The 12497-nt window shown below is 43.8% G+C and overlaps 1 protein-coding gene across 1 annotated transcript in view; it reads left to right on the plus strand.

Moving 5' to 3' along the window:
- Window positions 1–12497, plus strand: part of LOC311037319 (excitatory amino acid transporter 1-like) — a gene marked incomplete at both ends in the record, with an annotated part of 45077 nt that overhangs the window by 18739 nt on the left and 13841 nt on the right. The window contains 4 exon segments of the mRNA XM_084046447.1: window positions 1240–1383; window positions 1911–2095; window positions 4645–4726; window positions 6508–6662. Coding sequence (XP_083902573.1) covers window positions 1240–1383; window positions 1911–2095; window positions 4645–4726; window positions 6508–6662 — 566 coding nt within the window.

A 12497-nucleotide genomic window follows, 5' to 3' on the forward strand; every position in this document is an offset into this window, starting at 1 on the left:
GGTTCCTGGGGGCCCCAGCCAAATGATTGATTGTTAGAAACCAAATGGACCCTTCTGAACACTTCCTGTTCCTGTTAACAGTATAGCAATCTGGGAACCCAGAGCCAACTGAAATGGAAAAACAGCTGTTTGTTACTATGTCAGTTGGCTCTGGGAGGAAGAAAACGGAGCACCCGTGCGCAAGGAAACCAGGGTTTTGGTCTGCCCTCAGCACATCACTTCCGGTGGTGCGACTATGTTTTCATTCCCACTAACAATATTTCTACAGGGAACACTAACACCACTTCTCCCAGAGAACATGGATGGTTTGGGTTATAAGCCCACTTGTTTCTCTGATGAAAGAGTAAGTTAAAATGTGAATATCTTTCCGTGGTTTTGTCTGCTCCGAGGACGCTATTGTTAAATTAGTTTAGGTTTGTTTCGTGTGGGGAAGGATCGACGGACACGTGAATCCCGCCCACTACATTTGATTGGGTAAAGCGCGGCCTGCTTCCTGATCTGAAGGCACGCCCACTTGTAGGCAGTGCGTACACGTTATGACGAACCTCCCCGACAGATTCCAACGCAGAGCAGAATCTGTTCTTGAGAGATTAACAGTATAGTTGCGGGCAGACATATGCGACAAGTGGCCGAAGTTCCATCCACTCCCATGATAGGGTTAGCATGTGAAAAACCGTTAAGACCGCCCGATGCAACAAGCTAACAGAGCTGAAGTCTGAATCATCGGGTCCAGCTGAACTATGACCCGGCAGTGATGGGCACTAACCAATGGGACAGATGCTTCCTGCGTTCACTCCGCTGGGCGGGGTTTCACTTGTAGTTTTCTTTCTGTAATCCAGCCTCCAAATGCAGGAGAATGCAAGGCAGACGATCCAGAACAAACACATTCAATAAATGTAAACATCCTTATTTGTGGTGAATGGCCTGAATACTCTGCACCGTTCACGGACAAACGGCACATTGTTATCACTGCCCACCAGCTGGTCAAATCCCCGGAACAAGTCAAAGGAACAGCCGGAAGTGCTGCAAGGGCATCCGACAAGCTGGCTCAACTACGTGTGTGTGTCTGTACCTTTACGAACAAGTACAGAACACATCAATTCCTGTTCCTGTTAACAGTTTAAGACCAAGTACAGAACACATCACTTCCTGTTAACAGTTTAAGACCAAGTACAGAACACATCACTTCCTGTTAACAGTTTAAGACCAAGTACAGAACACATCACTTCCTGTTAACAGTTTAAGACCAAGTACAGCACCAGGCTGGTGACGGTGACGATCAGCACGGCGGCTGGGAGCAACGCCAGCGGCGGCGGCGTGCTGAACGGGACCTGGAGCTCCGCCTCCAACGCTACAGAGGAGGAGGAGCGGGAGGAGGTGCAGGTGAGTTCCAGAGTTAGGGTTAGGCGACGTTGTGTTTGGTATAGGCTAACCCTAACCCTAAGACCAGACTCTAGACTATATATATTTATCTTATATATTTTAGAGTAGCCAATTATCTTCACCCCCTTTTTCTCCCCAATTTAGTTATGCCCATTATACCAATGTAATAGAGTACAGAAGTCCTGACGTCACTCGTTTATCCCCTGGTTCGTAAAGTAATGTCTCTATGGAGAATAACATTGGGTCATCTTAGAATTGTCTCAATTGAATTGTGGTTCAAAAATAAACTGCGTCGGCGATATTGTCAGGGAGGAGCCTCTGTATCGTTTATGATAGTCAGTCACTCATATTTGATCTGTTTCTGGCGAAAATGTAACTAATTCGGCGGAAGTAACATTAGCGTTTTCTCACCGTCAGTTGATGCTTCATATCCATAAGAGTCAAACCGCCAGGATTAGTTAGTTAGTAAGTCAGTTAGTTACTCAGTTAGTTATTCAGTTACTCAGTTAGTTAGTTGGTGCTTGCAGGTGGAACGTGTGGAGATGATCCCGGTACCGGGGGATGTGAACGGGGTCAACGCTCTGGGCCTGGTGGTGTTCTCCATGTGTTTTGGACTCATCATAGGAAACATGAAGGAACAAGGACAGGTTCTCAGAGACTTCTTTGACTCTCTGAATGAAGCCATCATGAGACTGGTCACCATCATCATGTGGTAAGAATGATTATTATGATAATAGACTGAGTCACCATCATCATGTGGTAAGAATGATTATTATGATAATAGACTGAGTCACCATCATCATGTGGTAAGAATGATTATTATGATAATAGACTGAGTCATCATCATCATGTGGTAAGAATGATTATTATGATAATAGACTGAGTCACCATCATCATGTGGTAAGAATGATTATTATGATAATAGACTGAGTCACCATCATCATGTGGTAAGAATGATTATTATGATAATAGACTGAGTCACCATCATCATGTGGTAAGAATGATTATTATGATAATAGACTGGTCACCATCATCATGTGGTAAGAATGATTATTATGATAATAGACTGAGTCACCATCATCATGTGGTAAGAATAATTATTATGATAATAGACTGAGTCATCATCATCATGTGGTAAGAATAATTATTATGATAATAGACTGAGTCACCATCATCATGTGGTAAGAATAATTATTATGATAATAGACTGAGTCATCATCATCATGTGGTAAGAATAATTATTAGTACTGATAATAATAATCATTATAATAATGATGATGATGATGATAACTAGAAACTATTTCTCAGACATTGTAAGTGTGCTGCAGCTCGCTTAGTCTGGGCGACCTTGTGTTTGGTATGTAGGGTGAAATAAATGCTCATAGTGGTATGTAGGGTGAAATAAATGCTCATAGTGGTATGTAGGGTGAAATAAATGCTCATAGTGGTATAGGGTGAAATAAATGCTCATAAATGGTAAATGGTGCATTTATATAGCGCTTCTATCCGAAGCGCTTTACATCGATTGTGCCATTAACCCATTCACACACACATTCATACACCGATGGCGGAGGAAACCATGCAAGGCACCAACCTGCTCATCGGGAGCAATTAGGGGTTCAGCGTCTTGCTCACGGACACTTCGACACTAACTCTAGGGGAGCGCCCCAGCCCGGGATCGAACTGGGAACCTTGCGGTTTTCCAGTTCACTCTACCCGGCCACTCTACCCATGAGCCACTGCCGCCCTAGTGGTATGTTGGGTGAAATAAATGATCATAGTGGTATGTAGGGTGAAATAAATGCTCATAGTGGTATGTAGGGTGAAATAAATGCTCATAGTGGTATGTAGGGTGAAATAAATGCTCATAGTGGTATGTAGGGTGAAATAAATGATCATAGTGGTATGTAGGGTGAAATAAATGCTCATAGTGGTATGTAGGGTGAAATAAATGATCATAGTGGTATGTAGGGTGAAATAAATGATCATAGTGGTATGTAGGGTGAAATAAATGCTCATAGTGGTATGTAGGGTGAAATAAATGATCATAGTGGTATGTAGGGTGAAATAAATGCTCATAGTGGTATGTAGGGTGAAATAAATGATCATAGTGGTATGTAGGGTGAAATAAATGATCATAGTAGTATGTAGGGTGAAATAAATGATCATAGTGGTATGTAGGGTGAAATAAATGATCGTAGTGGTATGTAGGGTGAAATAAATTATCATAGTGGGGGAAAATAGCACTTTGTCCCAATCACACCACTTCCTGTGGTGTGATTGACTTCCGGTCCTTACCGATGGATTCCTTGTACCCATAAACGGGGGGTAGGCAGAGTTTGGGGTCTCTACGGCCCACTTGGTGAGAACAGACTACAGCAGTAGTTAAGCAAAAAGCGGTTACAACGATGGAGGCACACCGTGTGACATATTTGAATACGGTTTGAACCACGATAACTCCCTGTTCATGTTTCTACTTAACAGTATGCTTCAAAGTCAATGCAGATTTTTGCCGTTGTTTCTTGCGTATTACGTCGCCGTGGTAACACGTAACGGCAAGAAATTGAGTTGCACACTTTTCCCGGCCGAGCCACATGTTTTGATGTATATATTGATGTATATATTGATGTATATATTTTACATTGCGGGGGTTTTGTCAACCGTGCGGGCGAATTTGCGTGCTGAAAATTGCACATACGAAACACATGCGAAAATTGCCGATCTACAAGCTCACAACAAATCACGAAGCTTGTGAATCCGTTACTTTATATAGCCATTACCCATAACCACCTCCGCCCATGTCTCCTCCCATTGGCCAGCCATCCCAGTGTTTATCAAAGTGAGGTCCAGGGACCCCCAGGGGTCCTTTAGGGTTCCTAGGAGGACTATAATTGTTGAAGCCACGCCCCATCTGTCTACCTATTGGCTGGGCTTTAAGTAGCCATAACTACAGTTCGCAGCATGCTACTGTTTCCAAACTTGATTTGTGGACTTAGACCACCAATAGGGACAGTCTGCAATTGCTGAAGTCCCGCCCCCTCTGTCTTCCTATTGGCTGGGTTTTAAACAGCCTTTACTCCAGTTTGCAGCATGCTACCGTCTCCAAACTTGGTTTGTGGACTTAGACCACCAATAGGGACGGTCTGTAATTGCTTAAGCCCCACTTCCTCTGTCTTCCTATTGGCTGGGCTTTAAAGAGCCAAAACTCCAGCTCCCAGCATCATCTCATATATCATTATAATATATTGTGTATGTGTGCAGGTACACTCCTGTCGGCATCCTGTTCCTGATCGCAGGGAAGATCGTGGAGATGGACGACTTGACGCAGATGGGAGGTCAGCTGGTACAGCATGGTGTACAGCATGTTCACCATCACTGTCCTTATTATCCTTATTATTATCCTTAACTGTGACCGTTTCTAGTTATTATTATTATGTTAATATGTACAGGTCAGCTGGGCATGTAACCACTGTGATCGTTTCTAGTTGTTGTTATTATTACTCTCCGCAGGAGAGTTTTGTTTTCACTTTCTAAATATGACACACCGATTGGTCAAGCCTCACGTGACACGTGACAATACGGTGAAATATTGTATAAATACATGGCGTCACTTGGCAGTGTCTTTGACACTGCCAAAGTGAGGTAAGACAGGAACCATCACGAAATGGCTGCATGGCTGATACATAATTGGCAAATAGGACAGATAGGACACTTATATAGACAGGAGGGATATGACACTTACACAGACGGATAGGACACTTATAGTACACAGACAGGACGGATAGGACACTTATACAGACAGGACGGATAGGACACTTATACAGACAGGACGGATAGGACACTTATACAGACAGGACGGATAGAACACTTACATAGACAGGACGGATAGGACACTTATACAGACAAGACGGATAGGACACTTATACAGACGGATAGGACACTTATACAGACAGGACGGATCGGACACTTATACAGACAGGATGGATAGGACAGTTAGAACATAAGAATTAGAACATTCCCAACATTCCCAGGACACTTATACAGGAACAGGTAAGACAGGAACAATCACGAAATGGTTGAGAAATGGCGGATACTGTAACAATTGGATAGGACACTTACACAGACAGGACGGATAGGACACTTACACAGACAGGACGGATAGGACACTTACATAGACAGGACGGATAGGACGCTTATACAGACAGGAGGGATAGGACACTTATACAGACAGGACGGATAGGACACTTATACAGATAGAACATTCCCAACAGCGGAGAGTTGTGCTCCGAGGAGCACTTTTTCTAGTTATTATATTGTCTCCGCCAGGAGAGTTTGTTTTCACTTTCCGTCAGCCAAGCAAACATTGGTCGAGCCTCACGTGACACTTGACAATACGGTGAAATAGTGTGATCTGATTGGTAGTGACATATAACGGGCTATAAATACATGTGTCACTTTGAAAGAGTCTTTGCCTCTTTCAAAGTGAGGTAAGACAGGAATAATCACGAAATGGCTGAGAAATGGCGGATACTGTTACAATTGGATAGGACACTTACACAGACAGGACAGATAGGACACTTAAACAGACAGGACGGATAGGACACTTATACAGACAGGACGGATAGGACACTTATACAGACAGGACGGATAGGACACTTATACAGACAGGACGGATAGGACACTTATACAGACAGGACGGATAGGACACTTATACAGACAGGACGGATAGGACACTTATACAGACAGGACGGATAGGACAGTTATACAGTAACTCCAGGTGGGGATACCAGTTTTATCCAACTAAGGTTTGGATAAAACAGACGGATAGGACACGGATAGGACACTTGTGTCATGTTACTATGACACAGTAACATGTTCTAATTAGAACATAAGAATTAGAACATTCCCAACATTCTCAACACAAGTCTGCTGGCGGAGACTTGTGCTCCGAGGAGCACTTTTTCTAGTTATTATTATTATTACGTTAATATGTACAGGTCAGCTGGGCATCGTTTCAAGTTGTTGTTATTATTATTATTATTATTATGTTAATATGTACAGGTCAGCTGGGCATCGTTTCTAGTTGTTGTTATTATTATTATTATGTTAATATGTACAGGTCAGCTGGGCATGTACACCATCACTGTGATTATTGGCCTGATGATCCACGCTCTGGTCATCCTGCCGACCCTGTACTTTGCCATCACACGACTCAACCCCTTCGTCTTCATCGCTGGACTCCTGCAGGCTCTGATCACAGCCCTGGGTACATCCTCCAGGTAAACATTAAAGCTCTGATCCCAGCCCTGGGTACATCCTCCAGGTAAACATTAAAGCTCTGCTCACAGCCCTGGGTACTTCCTCCAGGTAAACATTAAAGCTCTGCTCACAGCCCTGGGTACTTTCTCCAGGTAAACATTCAAGCTCTGATCCCAGCCCTGGGTACTTCCTCCAGGTAAACATTAAAGCTCTGCTCACAGCCCTGGGTACTTCCTCCAGGTAAACATTAAAGCTCTGCTCACAGCCCTGGGTACTTCCTCCAGGTAAACATTAAAGCTCTGCTCACAGCCCTGGGTACATCCTCTAGTTAAACAGTATACATTTTAACAGCTCATTTTATGTAGTTTTAGTCATAATCTTTTAGCCTTTTGAATACAATTCCACTAAAATAACTAAATACAGTTGATTTTAGTCACTACAATGTATTTTGACAGGCCTTGGTGGCATCATAATGCCTGCTTTATTCTTTCATGAGCGAAACAATAAGATCACAGATACAATGAAACAATAAGATCACAGATACAATGAAACAATAAGATCACAGATACAATGAAACAATAAGATCACAGATACAATGAAACAATAAGATCACAGATACAATGAAACAATAAGATCACAGATACAATGAAATAATAAGATCACAGATACAATGAAACAATAAGATCACAGATACAATGAAACAATAAGATCACAGATACAATGAAACAATAAGATCACAGATACAATGAAACAATAAGATCACAGATACAATGAAACAATAAGATCACAGATACAATGAAACAATAAGATCACAGATACAATGAAACAATAAGATCACAGATACAATGAAACAATATGTCTCATGTCTCTGTCCTAAACGTGTCTCTTGTCTCTGTCCTAAACGTGTCTCTTGTCTCTGTCCTAAACGTGTCTCTTGTCTCTGTCCTAAACGTGTCTCATGTCTCTGTCCTAAACGTGTCTCATGTCTCTGTCCTAAACGTGTCTCATGTCTCTGTCCTAAACGTGTCTCATGTCTCTGTCCTAAACGTGTCTCATGTCTCTGTCCTAAACGTGTCTCATGTCTCTGTCCTAAACGTGTCTCTTGTCTCTGTCCTAAACGTGTCTCTTGTCTCTGTCCTAAACGTGTCTCTTGTCTCTGTCCTAAACGTGTCTCATGTCTCTGTCCTAAACGTGTCTCATGTCTCTGTCCTAAACGTGTCTCATGTCTCTGTCCTAAACATGTCTCTGTCCTAAACGTGTCTCATGTCTCTGTCCTAAACGTGTCTCATGTCTCTGTCCTAAACGTGTCTCATGTCTCTGTCCTAAACGTGTCTCATGTCTCTGTCCTAAACGTGTCTCATGTCTCTGTCCTAAACGTGTCTCATGTCTCTGTCCTAAACGTGTCTCATGTCTCTGTCCTAAACGTGTCTCATGTCTCTGTCCTAAAAGTGTCTCTTGTCTCTGTCCTAAACGTGTCTCTTGTCTCTGTCCTAAACGTGTCTCTTGTCTCTGTCCTAAACGTGTCTCATGTCTCTGTCCTAAACGTGTCTCATGTCTCTGTCCTAAACGTGTCTCTTGTCTCTGTCCTAAACGTGTCTCATGTCTCTGTCCTAAACGTGTCTCTTGTCTCTGTCCTAAACGTGTCTCATGTCTCTGTCCTAAACGTGTCTCATGTCTCTGTCCTAAACGTGTCTCATGTCTCTGTCCTAAACGTGTCTCTTGTCTCTGTCCTAAACGTGTCTCTTGTCTCTGTCCTAAACGTGTCTCATGTCTCTGTCCTAAACGTGTCTCATGTCTCTGTCCTAAACGTGTCTCATGTCTCTGTCCTAAACGTGTCTCATGTCTCTGTCCTAAACGTGTCTCATGTCTCTGTCCTAAACGTGTCTCTTGTCTCTGTCCTAAACGTGTCTCATGTCTCTGTCCTAAACGTGTCTCATGTCTCTGTCCTAAACGTGTCTCATGTCTCTGTCCTAAACGTGTCTCATGTCTCTGTCCTAAACGTGTCTCATGTCTCTGTCCTAAACGTGTCTCATGTCTCTGTCCTAAACGTGTCTCATGTCTCTGTCCTAAACGTGTCTCATGTCTCTGTCCTAAACGTGTCTCATGTCTCTGTCCTAAACGTGTCTCATGTCTCTGTCCTAAACGTGTCTCATGTCTTCTTGTCTCTGTCCTAAACGTGTCTCTTGTCTCTGTCCTAAACGTGTCTCTTGTCTCTGTCCTAAACGTGTCTCATGTCTCTGTCCTAAACGTGTCTCATGTCTCTGTCCTAAACGTGTCTCATGTCTCTGTCCTAAACGTGTCTCATGTCTCTGTCCTAAACGTGTCTCATGTCTCTGTCCTAAACGTGTCTCATGTCTCTGTCCTAAACGTGTCTCTTGTCTCTGTCCTAAACGTGTCTCTTGTCTCTGTCCTAAACGTGTCTCTTGTCTCTGTCCTAAACGTGTCTCATGTCTCTGTCCTAAACGTGTCTCATGTCTCTGTCCTAAACGTGTCTCATGTCTCTGTCCTAAACATGTCTCTGTCCTAAACGTGTCTCATGTCTCTGTCCTAAACGTGTCTCATGTCTCTGTCCTAAACGTGTCTCATGTCTCTGTCCTAAACGTGTCTCATGTCTCTGTCCTAAACGTGTCTCATGTCTCTGTCCTAAACGTGTCTCATGTCTCTGTCCTAAACGTGTCTCATGTCTCTGTCCTAAAAGTGTCTCTTGTCTCTGTCCTAAACGTGTCTCTTGTCTCTGTCCTAAACGTGTCTCTTGTCTCTGTCCTAAACGTGTCTCATGTCTCTGTCCTAAACGTGTCTCATGTCTCTGTCCTAAACGTGTCTCTTGTCTCTGTCCTAAACGTGTCTCATGTCTCTGTCCTAAACGTGTCTCTTGTCTCTGTCCTAAACGTGTCTCATGTCTCTGTCCTAAACGTGTCTCATGTCTCTGTCCTAAACGTGTCTCATGTCTCTGTCCTAAACGTGTCTCTTGTCTCTGTCCTAAACGTGTCTCTTGTCTCTGTCCTAAACGTGTCTCATGTCTCTGTCCTAAACGTGTCTCATGTCTCTGTCCTAAACGTGTCTCATGTCTCTGTCCTAAACGTGTCTCATGTCTCTGTCCTAAACGTGTCTCATGTCTCTGTCCTAAACGTGTCTCTTGTCTCTGTCCTAAACGTGTCTCATGTCTCTGTCCTAAACGTGTCTCATGTCTCTGTCCTAAACGTGTCTCATGTCTCTGTCCTAAACGTGTCTCATGTCTCTGTCCTAAACGTGTCTCATGTCTCTGTCCTAAACGTGTCTCATGTCTCTGTCCTAAACTTGTCTCATGTCTCTGTCCTAAACGTGTCTCATGTCTCTGTCCTAAACGTGTCTCATGTCTCTGTCCTAAACGTGTCTCATGTCTCTGTCCTAAACGTGTCTCATGTCTCTGTCCTAAACGTGTCTCATGTCTCTGTCCTAAACGTGTCTCTTGTCTCTGTCCTAAACGTGTCTCTTGTCTCTGTCCTAAACGTGTCTCATGTCTCTGTCCTAAACGTGTCTCATGTCTCTGTCCTAAACGTGTCTCATGTCTCTGTCCTAAACGTGTCTCATGTCTCTGTCCTAAACGTGTCTCATGTCTCTGTCCTAAACGTGTCTCTTGTCTCTGTCCTAAACGTGTCTCATGTCTCTGTCCTAAACGTGTCTCATGTCTCTGTCCTAAACGTGTCTCATGTCTCTGTCCTAAACGTGTCTCATGTCTCTGTCCTAAACGTGTCTCATGTCTCTGTCCTAAACGTGTCTCATGTCTCTGTCCTAAACGTGTCTCATGTCTCTGTCCTAAACGTGTCTCATGTCTCTGTCCTAAACGTGTCTCATGTCTCTGTCCTAAACGTGTCTCATGTCTCTGTCCTAAACGTGTCTCATGTCTCTGTCCTAAACGTGTCTCATGTCTCTGTCCTAAACGTGTCTCATGTCTCTGTCCTAAACGTGTCTCTTGTCTCTGTCCTAAACGTGTCTCTTGTCTCTGTCCTAAACGTGTCTCATGTCTCTGTCCTAAACGTGTCTCATGTCTCTGTCCTAAACGTGTCTCATGTCTCTGTCCTAAACGTGTCTCATGTCTCTGTCCTAAACGTGTCTCATGTCTCTGTCCTAAACGTGTCTCTTGTCTCTGTCCTAAACGTGTCTCTTGTCTCTGTCCTAAACGTGTCTCATGTCTCTGTCCTAAACGTGTCTCATGTCTCTGTCCTAAACGTGTCTCATGTCTCTGTCCTAAACGTGTCTCATGTCTCTGTCCTAAACGTGTCTCATGTCTCTGTCCTAAACGTGTCTCATGTCTCTGTCCTAAACGTGTCTCTTGTCTCTGTCCTAAACGTGTCTCATGTCTCTGTCCTAAACGTGTCTCATGTCTCTGTCCTAAACGTGTCTCATGTCTCTGTCCTAAACGTGTCTCTTGTCTCTGTCCTAAACGTGTCTCATGTCTCTGTCCTAAACGTGTCTCATGTCTCTGTCCTAAACGTGTCTCATGTCTCTGTCCTAAACGTGTCTCATGTCTCTGTCCTAAACGTGTCTCATGTCTCTGTCCTAAACGTGTCTCATGTCTCTGTCCTAAACGTGTCTCATGTCTCTGTCCTAAACGTGTCTCTTGTCTCTGTCCTAAACGTGTCTCTTGTCTCTGTCCTAAACGTGTCTCATGTCTCTGTCCTAAACGTGTCTCATGTCTCTGTCCTAAACGTGTCTCATGTCTCTGTCCTAAACGTGTCTCATGTCTCTGTCCTAAACGTGTCTCATGTCTCTGTCCTAAACGTGTCTCATGTCTCTGTCCTAAACGTGTCTCATGTCTCTGTCCTAAACGTGTCTCATGTCTCTGTCCTAAACGTGTCTCATGTCTCTGTCCTAAACGTGTCTCATGTCTCTGTCCTAAACGTGTCTCTTGTCTCTGTCCTAAACGTGTCTCTTGTCTCTGTCCTAAACGTGTCTCATGTCTCTGTCCTAAACGTGTCTCATGTCTCTGTCCTAAACGTGTCTCATGTCTCTGTCCTAAACGTGTCTCATGTCTCTGTCCTAAACGTGTCTCATGTCTCTGTCCTAAACGTGTCTCATGTCTCTGTCCTAAACGTGTCTCTTGTCTCTGTCCTAAACGTGTCTCTTGTCTCTGTCCTAAACGTGTCTCATGTCTCTGTCCTAAACGTGTCTCATGTCTCTGTCCTAAACGTGTCTCATGTCTCTGTCCTAAACATGTCTCTGTCCTAAACGTGTCTCATGTCTCTGTCCTAAACGTGTCTCATGTCTCTGTCCTAAACGTGTCTCATGTCTCTGTCCTAAACGTGTCTCATGTCTCTGTCCTAAACGTGTCTCATGTCTCTGTCCTAAACGTGTCTCATGTCTCTGTCCTAAACGTGTCTCATGTCTCTGTCCTAAACGTGTCTCATGTCTCTGTCCTAAACGTGTCTCATGTCTCTGTCCTAAACGTGTCTCATGTCTCTGTCCTAAACGTGTCTCATGTCTCTGTCCTAAACGTGTCTCATGTCTCTGTCCTAAACGTGTCTCATGTCTCTGTCCTAAACGTGTCTCATGTCTCTGTCCTAAACGTGTCTCATGTCTCTGTCCTAAACGTGTCTCATGTCTCTGTCCTAAACGTGTCTCATGTCTCTGTCCTAAACGTGTCTCATGTCTCTGTCCTAAACGTGTCTCATGTCTCTGTCCTAAACGTGTCTCATGTCTCTGTCCTAAACGTGTCTCATGTCTCTGTCCTAAACGTGTCTCATGTCTCTGTCCTAAACGTGTCTCATGTCTCTGTCCTAAACGTGTCTCATGTCTCTGTCCTAAACGTGTCTCATGTCTCTGTCCTAAACGTGTCTCATGTCTCTGTCCTAAACGTGTCTCATGTCTCTGTCCTA

The sequence above is a fragment of the Gymnoscopelus microlampas genome, assembly GCF_963454915.1.
Source record: "Gymnoscopelus microlampas genome assembly, chromosome: 21".
Lineage (NCBI taxonomy): Eukaryota > Metazoa > Chordata > Actinopteri > Myctophiformes > Myctophidae > Gymnoscopelus > Gymnoscopelus microlampas.